Source organism: Coregonus lavaretus, assembly GCF_964263955.1.
Source record: "Coregonus lavaretus genome assembly, chromosome: 8".
NCBI lineage: Eukaryota > Metazoa > Chordata > Actinopteri > Salmoniformes > Salmonidae > Coregonus > Coregonus lavaretus.
In genome coordinates, this window is record NC_139995.1 from 17,852,218 (window position 1) to 17,868,505 (window position 16,288).

General features: G+C 45.7%; 1 protein-coding gene across 2 annotated transcripts in view; it reads right to left on the minus strand.

The window, feature by feature from the left end:
• The window catches only part of LOC311133189 (protein NDRG3-like), a 49,866-nt gene that overhangs the window by 9,487 nt on the left and 24,091 nt on the right, over nt 1–16,288 (minus strand). For both annotated transcript variants that reach the window (XM_084166638.1, XM_084166637.1), the window contains exons 2-3: nt 14,926–14,997; nt 13,273–13,305 (exon numbers count right to left, since the gene is read on the minus strand). In XM_084166638.1, coding sequence (XP_084022764.1) covers nt 13,273–13,305; nt 14,926–14,982 — 90 coding nt within the window. In that variant the 5' untranslated portion in view covers nt 14,983–14,997. The remainder of the gene's footprint in view (nt 1–13,272; nt 13,306–14,925; nt 14,998–16,288) is intronic.

A 16,288-nucleotide genomic window follows, 5' to 3' on the forward strand; every position in this document is an offset into this window, starting at 1 on the left:
GAAATAACAGCGTCATTCCCTGGCGTGCCACCACACTTTCTATAGACCTATCCTGTACCTCTCTAAATTCGTAACAGCAGTATCTGCTGACGTCACACACCACACTGCAGCGCAAGGTCGGCATTACTTGGGACTGGGTATCTGAGCATGTTAGTGTATGAGTGTGAGCGTGTGTTTAGCAGCATGAGGTAGTGGTGGGCACAGAGCTTGCCTAGTCTCAGGGCACACTGGTCATACAATAATTAAGAGAGAGTGAGACAAGCCTCCTCTGCTCAGAGGCAGGGCTGGGAACACTGCAGCAGGAACCATTTTACCATTTTTGAGAATGGTGGATATCAAAGTTCCTTTGGAGAAAGTGAAGGTTAAACCTTCCGGTCAAGGACAAGGCAACAGTATCCCTGTCTAAGATCTCAACCAAACATACCAGCCATTTTCTATGCTTTAAAATTCACTATAGTAAGATTAAGACTTCATTGAAATGCACGGAGGCAAGTACATGCATTAATAAACAGCCAGGCACCCACAGAGTGGAGACAAAGACAGAACAGGAACATGGCGACACATAAAACAGAGATCAATGGAAAAGGCTTTTCCTCAGGTTACTGGCTTTACTATTATCTGTTGTTCATATCAAAGTATTATAAAAAAGAAGACGACCGTTTAAACAGTTCTGCATTCAAAGAACGTATTTGAAGCTCACAGAAATGACACGATTGTCAAAGGATGAAGGCAGCACGACCTGTTGTCACTAACAATGAAACACTCCCTTCTGTGTTGCTGCAGAAGCAGAGTGTTTAGGGGTGAGAGAAGGACAGCAACAAGGACACAGTGAGTGAGAGAAACAACGACTGTTCGAATAAATGGAATGAACACACACAGAGGCACACACACACAAACACTGAGGCTGCTGATGGAGTGAGAAGAAGAGAAGATATAGAATGATAGAACAGAAGAGAGAAGATAAGTAGAGCATGAAAGATCGAGAAAAGGGTGACAAAGCTGAGGAGGCCCACTGATGAAAAACAAACACAAGGGAGTGACTTTCTTGGCAGAGGAAGAATATGGTTTATCATAAACATGATGATCTGAACAAGGCCTCAGATCCAGTCATCTAGCTTAGATCCTTGTCTTTGGTTTGTATTGATCTAGGAGTAAGCCATGCACACTGTCTGTTTTCCTTAATCTCGCTCACTTTACACACACACACACACACACACACACACACATCAGTTGAGCCTCAGATGCAAACAGAACTGGGGTGGGGCTGCTGGCCTGCAGAGGGAGGGGGGAGAGTAGAGAGCACTGCAATGGCTGAAACCCTTTTTACCCTTTACCAAAGTGAAACTATGCTTCTGTAATGGGGGTTTAGACAAACTTCATAGAATGTGGAGGAGAATGTTAATGTGGGGTTTGGGTTTGTGTATGGTCAAAGACGGCTGATAATGATCTATAACAAATGGAGGGCTAAGGGCAGTGAGGTGCCTGCAGAGACACCAAGAGGAATCTGCCAAAGATTGAAACAAAGTCACACAGAGAAGGAAAATTGAAAATAAGGAGAGGGAGGGATAGAGAGGGTGAGGGAGGAGGGTAAGGGATAGAGAGGGTGAGGGAGGGGGGTAAGGGTTAGAGAGGGTGAGGGAGGAGGGTAAGGGATAGAGAGGGTGAGGGAGGAGGGTAAGGGATAGAGAGGGTGAGGGAGGAGGGTAAGGGATAGAGAGGGTGAGGGAGGAGGGTAAGGGATAGAGAGGGTGAGGGAGGAGGGTAAGGGATAGAGAGGGTGAGGGAGGAGGGTAAGGGATAGAGAGGGTGAGGGAGGAGGGTAAGGGATAGAGAGGGTGAGGGAGGAGGGTAAGGGATGGAGAGGGTGAGGGAGGAGGGTAAGGTGATGGAGATGGGAAAGAGGGAGAGTCAGACAGGTGAAAAGGAGAGCAATGTGTCATGCTTCACTTCTCTCTGCCATCCATCTCCTTTGCCCGTCTCCTCCCCCGGCCTTAAGAGCGACAGCATCAATCACCACACAGAGCAGCGTTAGGGGACAAAAATGACAGCCCCCTTGCTAACAGCTTCTCTCTCACACACACGACCAGAGAGAGCCTGTCTATGTCATGGGGTTGAAAACAACATTTAGCCAGTAAAGGTCCTTGTGGGAAATCTTTCAGACTTCAACAAATCTGTTGTTGCTATGTGGGTGAAAGATCAGTTCCTTGTCCCTGACAGAATGTCGCAGTTTACCTGGATACACACACAGGGATCACAAGGCCTGTCTAGCTGGTCTCCGTCACCACTCATATGTTCAGAGGAAATAGCTCTTTTCTCTTCACGATCTGGCAAACACAGAAATGCAGTACATCCAGAGACGTGCACACACAGACAGGCACATACGCATATCCTCCCACATATCCTCCCACATACCCTCCTGTATGCTCAGACTCCTGAACACTTATACACATGCATATTTCATGCCATCACATTGAAATGCACCAACAACACACAAGAACACATTCATGCCGTCTATGTTGACAACACACACACACACTTCCCCGCACACGAATACACACACACAGTCTCGACAGTAAGTGCATGCAAACACACAAACAAGAAAAATCTAGTGTTCTCCTGCAGACAAACGTCCACCCACACAAACACCTCTCTGCGCACTGAAACGGCACAGCTGCTTAGCCATCTGAGGAGGCAGGCAGTTATGTGTGCTACCAACCAGCCAGGGAGTCCTGCCCAGTCCAGCACCTTCAAGAGAACCAGGGTCTCGGCACCCTGAATCTAAACCCAGCGAGGTGTGTCAGTTAGACGCACTCACCACTGCATTCCCAGAGCATGCGATCTGGTCCAGGTCCAGAATGGCTGACATGTTTCCCACGCAGGAGGAGACTGTGTGCTGCTAGGAGGGAGGGAGAGAGGGAGGGAAGCAGCGCAGGAGGGAGAGCGAGAGAGCGAGATTGGGGTGATAGAGAGACTAGCTGCAAAAGTTAGACCAGCGAGAGGGAAGGGAGAGAGTGAAAGACAGACAAAGACAAATGGAGTGAGAGAAAGAGTGAATATTTTGAACAAGAGTGGGAGGGATAGAAAAGATGCGGAGGGAAGAGAGAGGAAAAGAGAGAATGGGAGAAGGAGAGAGTGAGACTGAAGTTTGTGCTTGGTAAGCACAGCGCGTCTGTGCAGCCAAGGCTGTGTCCTGGTGATTCTAATTGGATTTCAGCAGGTCAGGTGGGCAGAAAGGGGTTGGGCTAGAGGAGAACAGAGGAAAGGGATGGGGGATGGATGGAGAGAGGAGAGGGTGTTGGGGTGGAGGCAGGCAGGCAGACTAGGAGACATGCAACACTCTGACATCACAGAGGGAGATCGAGTGGTGCTGTAAAAAGGATGCTGACATTGACTACTGACCCCTTCCTTCCAGTGCATTCTGCATCAGCTCAGCAGCAGCGCTCTAAAATCACTGTCTGATCCTGATGAATTATCAGAGCATCACCTTGAGATGTCAGTTTATGGGCTGGAATTTGATTAAACACTACACCTGTCATCAATGAGCAACCAGGCTAATACATGATGATGAAATCTGTCAGACTAGACTAGGCAGTGAGGGAAGAAGGTCTGCATTGAATATCAATATGATCTCAGTCTTCTAATGCACCAATATGGTTTTGTAACAGCAGATCTTCCAGTAACTAAGGCATTCAGTATATTGATTTTATTCACTAACGACCCTGCAATCATTCAACCTGCTGTGACCCCATGGTAATCCAACGCACCATCACCTTGATGGGCTGCAAAAGAGCACCTTGTATCTAAGAGAGATTAACAAATGGCTGTTACACTGTAATAACAATCCACGTTGCTCTATATCACTACTGTGAGTGAGTGAGTGAGTGAGTGAGAGAGAGTGTGTGTATGCATGCATTCACTGGAATCGAAGAGAGTGGTGCATACAGCGATACACAGATCTTTCTCTGTAAATCTCCCCCTTTCTTTATTGAGCCTGAACCTATTGATTCATCATGTTCTCTTCTCTATTACCTGCAGGAAGCAGCTGGCCTGGTGGGCGGAGTTTACACAAGGGGACCAATGGAACGTACATAGAATGTGTCGAGTGGACGGAGCAGCACACTGTGTGTGTTCTATTGGTCCTACAGTGTGAACTCCACCTACCTACAGGGAGCGCCAGGCGAGCTGGGTGAAGCGTACAGTCGTGGTCATAAGTTTTGAGAGTATTGGTCTTCACAAAGTTCGCTGCTTCAGTGTTATGAGATATTTTTGTCAGATGTTACTATGGTATACTGAAGTATAATTAAAAGCATTCCATAAGTGTCAAAGGCTTTTATTGACAATTCCATTAAGTTTATGCAAAGAGTCAATATTTGCAGTGTTGACCCTTCTTTTTCAAAACCTTTGCAATCCGCCCTGGCATGCTGTCAATTAACTTCTGGGCCACATCCTGACTGATGGCAGCCCATTCTTGCATAATCAATGCTTGGAGTTTGTCAGAATCTGTGGGTTTTTGTTTGTCCACCCGCCTCTTGAGGATCGACCACAAGTTCTCAATGGGATTAAGGTCTGGGGAATTTCCTGGCCATGGACCCAAAATGTCGATGTTTTGTTCCCCGAGCCACTTAGTTATCACTTTTGCATTATGGCAAGGAGCTCCATCATGCTGGAAAAGGCATTGGTCGTCACCAAACTGTTCTTGGATGGTTGGGAGAAGTTGCTCTCGGAGGATGTGTTGGTACCATTCTTTATTCATGGCTGTGTTCTTAGGCAAAATTGTGAGTGAGCCCACTCCCTTGGCTGAGGATGCCTCAAACAATCGGAAAGGGGATTCATCAGAGAAAATGACTTTACCCCAGTCCTCAGCAGTCCAATCCCTGTACCTTTTGCAGAATATCAGTCTGTCCCTGATGTTTTTCCTGGAGAGAAGTGGCTTCTTTGCTGCCCTTCTTGACACCAGGCCATCCTCCAAATGTCTTTGCCTCACTGTGCGTGCAGATGCACTCACACCTGCCTGCTGCCATTCCTGAGCAAGCTCTGCACTGGTGGTGCCCCGATCCCGCAGCTGAATCAACTTTAGGAGACGGTCTTGGCGCTTGCTGGACTTTCTTGGGCGCCCTGACGCCTTCTTCACAACAATTGAACCTCTCTCCTTGAAGTTCTTGATAATCCGATAAATGGTTGATTTAGGTGCAATCTTACTAGCAGCAATATCCTTGCCTGTGAAGCCCTTTTTGTGCAAAGCAATGATGATGGCACGTGTGTTTCCTTGCAGGTAACCATGGTTAACAGAGGAAGAACAATGATTTCAAGCACCACCCTCCTTTTAAAGCATCCAGTCTGTTATTCTAACTCAATCAGCATGACAGAGTGATCTCCAGCCTTGTCCTCGTCAACACTCTCACCTGTGTTAACGAGAGAATCACTGACATGATGGCAGCTGGTCCTTTTGTGGCAGGGCTGAAATGCAGTGGAAATCTTTTTTGGGGGATTCATTTCATTTTCATGGCAAAGAGGGACTTTGCAATTAATTGCAATTCATCTGATCACTCTTCATTACATTTTGGAGTATATGCAAATTGCCATCATCAAAACTGAGGCAGCAGACTTCGTGAAAATTTGTATTTGTGTCATTCTCAAAACGTTTGACCACGACTGTACTACCTAGCATATCTACATTCATTATTCCCACTACTGCCCCACAGGGGGTGCCACATACCCACACATACAGAGGTACACACATGGATACAGGTACACATTCACACTGTACAAACACACGTTGACCGGTCGGTCTAATGATGATGATGATGCGTGGATCTCTGGAACAAATTACCCCATTTGGATATCAATAACTGCTATCTCATGCACACAGAAGCTATGCACACATCTTTTTACTGATAAATCACCACAGTGACTCATCATGACTGTTTCCAAGTCTCTCAGGCACCACAGTGAGAGTGACACAGCCTCTCCCTCCCTGTGAGTCATACAGACACTGCTGTCTCAGCACCAACCACCACCTCCAAGGAGACAGACAGATGGACGGACACTCAGAGGAGAAAGTGGAGGACAGGCGTAGAGTCTTAAAGGGGACACTGATGTACTTCTTCTGCACTGTTTTTCTCTACATCTCTGTGTGACCTACATTTACCGACATCTGAATCACATTTTAATATCAGCCTTTTTTTTTTAAAACATAGACAAGCCTTCTGTATTGTACAGGCACATCAGACACTAAAGTCCAGCTCCTCTGTTCTGTCCCGTCAGACAGGCTTACAACGCCCTCTCCTGGGCTAAATGAGATCAGCAAAACACAGGGGGCCACAGCAATGACTTGCAATCCCAGTTTGACGCTATACGGAGACATTTCACCCACTGAAGGGGAAGAGAGAGGACAGTGCATTCCTGGAGGAGGCCAAGATCAAGCCAACGTTGTTGTCAGGTTCTCTACATTAATTCTAGTATACACTGAACAAAACTAAACGCAACATGTAAAGTGTTGGTCCCATGTTTCATGAGCTGAAATAAAAGATCCCAGAAATATTCTATATGCACTAAAAGCTTATTTCTCTCAGATTTTATGCACAAATTTGTTTACATCCCCCTTAGTAAGCATTTCTCCTTTGCCAAGATAATCCATCCACCTGACAGGTGTGGCATATCAAGAAGCTGATTAAACAGCATGATCATTACTCAGGTGCACCTTGTGTTGGGGACAATAAAAGGCCACTCTAAAATGTGCAGTTTTGTCACACAAACACAATGCCACAGATGTCTCAAGTTGACGGAGCGTGCAATTGGCATGCTGACTACAGGAATGTCCACCAGAGCTGTTGCCAAAGAATTGAACGTACATTTCTCTACCATAAGCTGCCTCCAACGTCGATTTAGAGAATTTGGCAGTACTTCCAACCTGCCTCACAAACCCAGACCATGTGTATGGCGTTGTGTGGGCAAGTGGTTTGCTGATGTCAGCGTTGTGAACAGAGTGCCACATGCTGGCGGTGGGGTTATGGTATGGGCAGGCATAAGCTACGGACAACGAACACAATTGCATTTTATCGATGGCAAGATGGCATTTTACTGTGACAAGATCCTGAGGCCCATTGTCGTGCCATTAATCTGCCGCCATCACCCTATGTTTCGGCATGATAATGCGCGGCCCCATGTCACAAGGCTCTCTATACACAATTCCTGGAAGTTGAAAATGTCCCAGTTCTTCCATGGCCTGCATAATCACCAGACATGTCACCCATTGAGCATGTTTGGGATGCTCTGGATCGACGTGTATGACAGCGTGTTCCAGTTCCCGCCAATATCCAGCAACTTCGCACAGCCATTGAAGAGGAGAGGGACAACATTCCACAGGCCACAATCAACAGCCTGATCAACTCTATGCAAAGGAGATGTGTCGCGCTGCATGAGGTAAATGGTGGTCACACCAGATACTGACTGTTTGTCTGATCCACGCCCCAACCTTTTCTTTAAGGTATCTGTGACCAGCAGATGCATATCTGTATTCCAAGTAATGTGAAATCCATAGATTAGGGCCTAATGCATTTATTTCAATTGACTGATTTCCTTATATGATCTGTAACTCAGTAAAATCTTTGAAGTTGTTGCATGTTGCATGTTTACTGTACATAGGAGAACAACATATCTGAAATGGATTAGGTCTACACCATTATCTTTGCTAGATCTAAGGAGGACTAAATTGTGATGTTGAACAGAGCTAAGCATCCCATTACTCCCGCCTTCGTATTACTGCAGCTCCCAGAGCAGATCTCCTAGGACTGCACTCAATTAGCATCACTTCATGCGTTTCAATTTTGAAAGCATAGCCATTTCTAGCCCCCTCATTTATTTTTCAGAATTCCTGCAAGAGTGTAAATGTACATACATGTGTGAAGGGAGGGAGGGGGACACATCTAGTGGACACCTCCCTGTGATGTAAGACAGGGCAGCATCCCTGTGGAGACTGATACCACACCCTTTGGCCCAGTCTCCCCCTCCCATCCACACACACTGTCTCTGGGTGATGACGTCACAGCAGTGCTGCAGTGGAATTAATCATGGGAGCATCTTTAATAATGACACTGGCTAGATGTAAACACTGCTGGTTGTCTGTTGGATGTGGCAAAAGTGAAGGGAATACTGTATGTCTGAAAGTGTGTGTGTGTGTGTGTGTGAGTGACAATGCCTATATGTGTGGCTGAGTGTATGCATGAAGGGGGGATGGGTGCACAGACAGGACCACATGGAGAAGGAAAGCATGCACCAGCCCTGCTCCACTGAGCTTGCTTACTCTCCTACCTACAGTAGATACAGTGCATTCGAAAAGTATTCAGACCCCTTGAATTTTCTCACATTTTGTTACATTACAGCCTTATTCTAAAATTGTTCAAATTGTTTTTTTTTCTCATCAAACTACACACAATACCCCATAATGACAAAGCAAAAACATGTTTTTAGAAATTGTTGCAAATGTATTGCAACCATATCTCAGAATGCCCATCTTAATCTTTAATTTTTATTGGCCAGTCTGAGATATGGCTTTTTCTTTGCAACTCTGCCTAGAAGGTCAGCATCCCGGAGTCGCCTCTTCACTGTTGACGTTGAAACTGGTGTTTTGCGGGTACTATTTAATGAAGCTGCCAGTTGAGGACCTGTGAGGCATCTTTCTCAAACTAGACACTAATGTATTTGTCCTCTTGCTCAGTTGTGCACCGGGACCTACCACTCCTCTTTCTATTCTGGTTAGAGCCAGTTTGCGCTGTTCTGTGAAGGGAGAAGTACACAGCATTGTACGAGATCTTCAGTTTCTTGGCAATTTCTCGCATGGAATAGCCTTCATTTCTCAGAACAAGAATAGACTGACGAGTTTCAGAAGAAAGTTATTTGTTTCTGGCCATTTTGACCCTGTAATCAAACCCACAATACGATATGTATTGCGATTCTCACAATTCTATACTATGATTTTATTGCGATTTGAAATTCCAAACATATTGCTGACCATATGTCTGATCAGTCATGGAAATTAAAGTGCTGAAAACAAATTGGCTCCCTATTTAAAAAGAAGATGGAGAACAAGCTATGAAGGAAAAATACTGGCGTTTTGGTGCAGGTACAGCTAACTAACGCGAAAATAATATTGCGTTATTGTCAAAACAATACATTGTCAAAGCGAATATCCCGATATGTAACTGTATCGATTTTTTCCCCCCATCACTAATAATTACCCTGTCTGGCAGCTCTATTTGCATGTTTGAAATGTATTTAGACATCACACAATATCATACAATATGAAAGAATCATACAATACACATGACTGTAAGTCGCTTTGAATAAAAGCGTCTGCTAAATGGCATATTATTATTATTATATCATAGAAGCCACTCTTCTTCTTCTTCTTCTTCACACTCAGTGATACATGGCAGTGAAGCAGTGATTGGCTGTGTAATGGAGACCGAAAGGCATTCATTGGCTGTTGTGTTGATCCTCAGGGCCTCAGGCTGGTGTGGTTTAATGAGTCACGACTCAATATTATCCCAGAGGTTTGTCCACAGAACAGGGCCTTACAACAACTTAACACACCAGAATCTGCACAAATACAAAGTATCAAAATAAATAAAGCCTTAATCATGGCATAAAACATAACTTGTTAAATCGTACGTTGATAGAGAACCATACCAGAACAACTGACAGATACAACTCCAGAACCAAAATGGCTCCCGTAACCACAACCACCCCATGATGAACCCCATCTCAAGTCTGTCACAATTTAACAAGAACGGTATAGATGGGTTAGCTGACAACGTCATGAAAACGATGTGCACGCTTCCATGGGGCAGAAGTCAGCGTGTTGTTGTGATTCTGGATGGCCAGATTGCTAGCAAGAATTACAAGAAACTGCCATGTTAGGAATAGTAAGTGGCTTGTTCTTGAAGCCTTGTCTTGTTTTGAGGTGCTGTGACGAAAATGTTCTATAGCTAGCAACCAACAACTGTAACAATGTATTTGAGAGGCAAGTGCAAATTGATTTATATTTTCATTAAAGACTGGAGACAAAATATAGTTTATATGTTGTAAACAATCTAAGCAAACCCTGTCTGTTTTGCCCCATAGTTGCACACGCATCGGTTTTGTTGCTAAACAACCAACCCGTCAATACTACAAAGCAAGCTAGATCTACTCAGGCTTTTATAAAGCTAGCCAGATTGAGTTAGCTTCACATTCCAGCTCAGGCAATATCCGTACTACGAAGGTAAATATTGATCATGCACCCGCCACTTACTTGAGCCTGCTCGAGCTAGGCTTGTAACTGCACGTTCATATCGCACATGGCTAATCGATGCCGAAGTCTTCATTGAGAAAATGCTGAAACACCAATCCATGTCAGTGCCACATTTATTTAAAAATGGATTAAAAGTTATTTTGCAAATTCAGCAAGCTATGGTGTGAAATAGGCTGTTATAAGTGCCGTCTTTCTTTTATTATGTACAGTGCATTTGGAAAGTATTCAGACCCCTTGACTTTTTCCACATTTTGTTACATTACAGCCTTATTCTAAAATGGAATGTATTTATTTATCTCTCATCAATCTACACACAATACCCCATAATGACAAAGCGAAAAACAGGTTTCTATTTTTGTGAGCAAATTTCTTAAAAATAAAAAACTGAAATACCTTATTTACGTAAGTATTCAGACCCTTTGCTATGAGACTCGAAATTGAGCTTGGGTGCATCCTGTTTCCATTGATCATCCTTGAGATGTTTCTATAACTTGATTGGAGTCAACCTGTGGTAAATTCAATTGATTGGACATGATTTGGAACGGTACGGCCGCGACCGGGAGACCCATGGGGCGGCGCACAATTGGCCCAGCGTAGTCCATGGTAGGGGAGGGAATGGCCGGCAGGGGATGTAGCTCAGTTGGTAGAGCATGGCGTTTGCAACGCCAGGGTTGTGGGTTCGATAAAATAATGTATGCGCTAACTGTAAGTCGCTCTGGATAAGAGCGTCTGCTAAATGACTAAAATGTAATGTAAATGTACTATACTGTCTATATAAGGTCCCACAGTTGACAGTGCATGTGAGAGCAAAAACCAAGCCATGAAGTCGAAGGAATTGTCCGTAGAGCTCCGAGACAGGATTGTGTCGAGGCACAGATCTGGGGAAGGGTACCAAAACATTTCTGCAGCATTGATGGTCCCCAAGAACACAGTGGCCTCCATCATTCTTAAATGGAAGAAGTTTGGAACCACCAAGACTCTTCCTAGAGCTGGCTGCCAGGCCAAACTGAGCATTCAGGGGAGAAGGGCCTTCCTTGGTCAGGGAGGTGACCAAGAACCCGATGGTCACTCTGACAGAGCTCCAGAGTTCCTCTGTGGAGATGGGAGAACCTTCCAGAAGGACAACCATCTCTGCAGCACTCCACCAATCAGGCCTTTATGGTAGAGTGGCCAGACGGAAGCCACTCCTCAGTAAAAGTTTGCCAAAAGGCACCTAAAGAACTCAGACCATGAGAAACAAGATTCTCTGGTCTGATGAAACCAAGATTGAACTCTTTGGCTTGAATGCCAAGCATCACGTCTGGAGGAAACCTGGCACCATCCCTACGGTGAAGCATGGTGGTGGCAGCGTCATGCTGTGGGGATGTTTTTCAGCAGCAGGGACTGGGAGACTAGTCAGGATCGAGGGAAAGATGAACTGCGCAAAGTACAGAGAGATCCTTGATGAAAACCTGCTCCAGAAAGCCTCAGACTGGCGCGGATGTTCACCTTCCAACAGGACAACGACCCTAAGCACACAACCAAGACAACGCAGGAGTGGCTTCGGGACAAGTCTCTGAATGTACTTGAGTGGCCTAGCCAGAGCCCGGACTTGAACCCGATCGAACATCTCTGGAGAGACCTGAAAATAGCTGTGCAGCGACGCTCCCCATCAAACCTGACAGAGCTTGAGAGGATCTGCAGAGAAGAATGGGAGAAACTCCCTAAATACAGGTGTGCCAAGCTTGTAGCGTCATACCCAAGAAGACTCGAGGCTGAAATCACTGCCAAAGGTGCTTCAAAGTACTAAGTAAAAGGTCTGAATACTTATGTAAATGTCATATTTCAGTTTATTTGTATTCATAAATGTGCAAAAATGTATAAAAACCTGTTTTTGCTTTGTCATTATGGGGAATTGTGTGTAAATTGATGAGGGAAAAAAACAATTTAATACATTTTAGAATAAGGCTGTAACGTAACAAAATGTGGAAAAAGTCAAGGGGTCTGAATACTTTCCGAATGCACTGTATCGTTAATATTTAATCAGTCGTCTTCCTCAAATGAAAGGGATGATGGCGCAATCTTTGCAAGAGGGAGGGAATCTGATTTCATTGGTCCTCAACCCGTGGCTCAGACACTTCATTTAGGATAAACAGAGTTAGCTCTGAGTTAGCCTGCCCCGGTGCAGGTTAGCTCTGAAGGATACGTTGCCATAGAAATGTACCTGGCTAAAAGGTGAGCCACTTTCATGATACCGGTTATCCCGAGTTGAACTCAGAGTTGACCAAAGTAACCTCGCTAACTCCTCAAACGTGATTCGTAGTATACCCCACTGAGCCTTGTATGGCTGGAGGCCCACTATGAATGCCAGGCTGTCCCACGCTCCCCACGGCTCAGACACCCCTCACCATCAGCAGACTCACAGCACAGGAGCTGAGGAACAGGGCTATAACTCTGAGCTTAAGGCAAGTGGGAGGGTGATCCAAAGGTCACTACTAATGCTGTTGTTTGTTGTTTGCTGCATACACACCAACAAATAAACAAGCTGAGTCAGTCTCATAAGCAACATGTTTTCCACCACTTGGCTTGTGAAATTAGCATCAGTAGATATATGCTGCCCTTAGCCAATGATACAGGGTCAGATATTTCCCCCCTCTAATGGTTAATGTTAGGATTGGAGGTAGGGGAATCTGATCCAAGATCTGTGGTTAAACTTATACTACCTCAAACTCTGCATCACCATTCCACCTACAGACTCTTCATTGTGAGAAAGGAACTCGGTTTAAATCTAGGACAAACTGAAAGTAGTAGTAGAAGGATCAGAATGAGGCCATGTCCCCAAACCGCCTCTTGTTACCTGAGCGCAACGCGTTCCCTCTGTTTGGCTCATTTAACAGGAACTGAGAGGAGAGCCCTTTCAAAGCTCCCCTGGCCTGAATCACATCTCTGAAATAGATCAGTACAAAACAGCATCTGTTTCTTATAGAACTGGAGACACTTACCTGGCAGTCAAAGTCCTGGAAGTTACGTGAATTCTGAGAGAAAAGAGGAAAGAAAGGTATGTTACTGAGGTGTTGGATGTTAGAAATTCTTTCACCTACAGTATTTTAGAAAGCACCACTATGGGAGTTTCAGTATACATGCTCTGGCTGATTGACAGACTAAATATGCTATCCCATCTATCTCCCTTTCCTATAATCTCATTACCGTCTGTCTGTATGTCCTCACGTCTATCCTGCAGGCTGCTGTGAGTGTCTGCTTGGTTCTTAATGAGGTGGCCTGGCCACTACATTTACATTACATTTTAGTCATTTAGCAGACGCTCTTATCCAGAGCGACTTACAGTTAAGTTAGTGCATACATTATTTTTTATTTTTTTCATACCCCCTGTGGGAATCGAACCCACAACCCTGGCGTTGCAAACGACATGCTCTATCAACTTATCTACATCCCTGCCGGCCATTCCCTCCCCTACCCTGGAAGACGCTGGGCCAATTGCGCGCCGCCCCATGGGTCTCCCGGTCGCGGCTGGCTACAACAGAGCCTGGATATGAACCAGGATCTCTAGTGGCACAGCTAGCACTGCGATGCAGTGCCTTAGACCACTGCGCCACTCGGGAGACAAGGTGGAGTGAGAGGTCAGCCATAAACCCATTCATTCAGATGAGCTCATGATTCTGCCTTACTTCCTTCAACCTGTCCACAGCCGAGATACTGTATATATTGACAAGATGGTCTTGTCTCTACCCTAACAATGGGAGTCGTTGTCCCAAAGGAGGGAAGGCAGGCAGTCTGCTTATCGTGGACAGATTTTGACGGTAGTGAACCCTCTCACTTCTCTTCCTCTCTGTCCACAGCCAGCCCACTTCACCAGCACCACTGTCAGATGATAAATGGCCTGTTCAGCCCATGATGCATGACGCATGACGCAACACCCTCTGCCTCAACCTATACATCAACTGATTTCCTGTGAAGCAGAGAGAGTCTACAGGGCTCTATGCTGACCTTTTTTTTTACAAGGAGCACGTGTGTGCCTAATTTAAAAAATGTAGGCGCACAAAAAGAAATGTAGGAGCACAATGCAAAATATTTGGGGTAACAAAGCTAGAATCTGTAATTGTTCTAGGCGTACTGGTGCTCCTAAATAAAAATTCCAGTTCGCACTGGAACTGTCTGTAACAGGATAGTCCCCTCTGGGTGTAATAGGGGTCAATTTACACAGATGGGCTGACTTCCTTCTTGCCCCACCCCAAGGCAGGCTGGGAGCTCTTTTTTTCCCCTCTTACCTGAATCTTTCAAGCTCACAAAAAAGAGCAGTTTCTGCTAGCTTCCCCTTTGATCTTTCCCTCTTTCCTCCCCTCCCTCCTGCTTCCTCTCCCTCTCTCTGCATCTCTCTCTATCCTCTGTATCTCTCTCTTGAGCCTAACTACATCCCTTGCTTTTTGTTCTTCTATTGACTCTTCCCTCACTACAGTGAAGCTGAGATGATAAATCATTCACTTTGATGAACAGCGCTCTGGAGTGGGGAGAGAGGCACTGTTCACGTTGGAGACAAATACTGAATAAGTCTCTGTGTGTCATGTATAGGCAACATTCTGCACATCTGTCTGTGTATGTGTGAATCTCCCATGCAAGTGGTCATCTCATCCTCTCACCTTATTAGTCAGCAGGGGCTTGATCTCAGTCAGCTGCACGTCCTGTAGCTCATCCATCTTCCTGTCTGGTCACTACGCCACACAGAGAGAGAGAGAGAGAGAGAGACAGAGAGAGAGGAAGACAAGACATTAACCTATGTGAGCTACACATGGCATACATAGCACATCTTCAGAAATTGTAGCTACACAATTATAGCACAAACCATCATACAAAGACTATTATTTGCATGTGTCAATGCACACACACGATCTGAGAGACCCCTGCTGCGTCGATAAGTTGTTCAGATTCATGTCAGCTTCACGCTATTAGTTAACATGGGAGCAGTTAGTAACTACACATTAGGCTGATTGATCTGTTTGTATGGGATGAGAGCGGCAGGCAGCCGTGTGTCATACTGTGGCCCTGGCCCTCCGTGTGTCGTACTGTGGCCCTGGCCCTCCGTGTGTCGTACTGTGGCCCTGGCCCTCCGTGTGTCGTACTGTGGCCCTGGCCCTCCGTGTGTCGTACTGTGGCCCTGGCCCTCCGTGTGTCGTACTGTGGCCCTGGCCCTCCGTGTGTCGTACTGTGGCCCTGGCCCTGGCCCTCCGTGTGTCGTACTGTGGCCCTCCTGGCTCTGTCATTCCTCCCCTGGGACTCTCCCACACACATCTGAGCTGTGTCGCCCTGACACACGTGATGAAGCTGAGGGGTTGAAGAGCATTCTCCCTGTCTGTGTGAAAGGTCATACTAGCCTTTCATAGACTACACCCAGGGACCAGGCAGGCAGGAAGAAAGGCAGGGATACCACACAAATCCCTCCTCATTTGTTTTCCCCTTGAGGCCTCAGTTTGTCCTGGCAAATAATTACACCGAGAGAGACGACGCCTGGGCAGCACGCAATCACCCGCACCAGAGCCAGCCCCAGCCCCTCCCCCTTTTACCCCAGTGCCGCCTGCTCAAGGTGAGGACCTTAACGGTGTCCTGTTACCTGGCTCTCTGAGAGACAAGATCATGTTACGGATAACAGGAGATATCACATAGAGGCCTTCTCTTAGGTCAATGCTTCTAACAGAATAAAATCAAATTTAGCCGATATTGTAACTGACTCTCACCTATATTTTATTTATATAATATACTCATATTAACAAGCTCAATTAACAGAAACTCACTCTAAAAATGTACAGTACAAATACAGTGAAGGCTTGTCTGCAAAAGAAAAAGGCCATGGCTATTGGATTGACAACAGCCAATGGGAGTTCCAGTCCTACAATCACTTCCTGTGTCAGGGCCCGCCTCTAACAACCTTGAGCTGAGGTAGCATATAACCTTCAGGGTGGGTTGGTGATTTGCTTGGACTGCCTGGAAGTCAACCAACCAGAACAG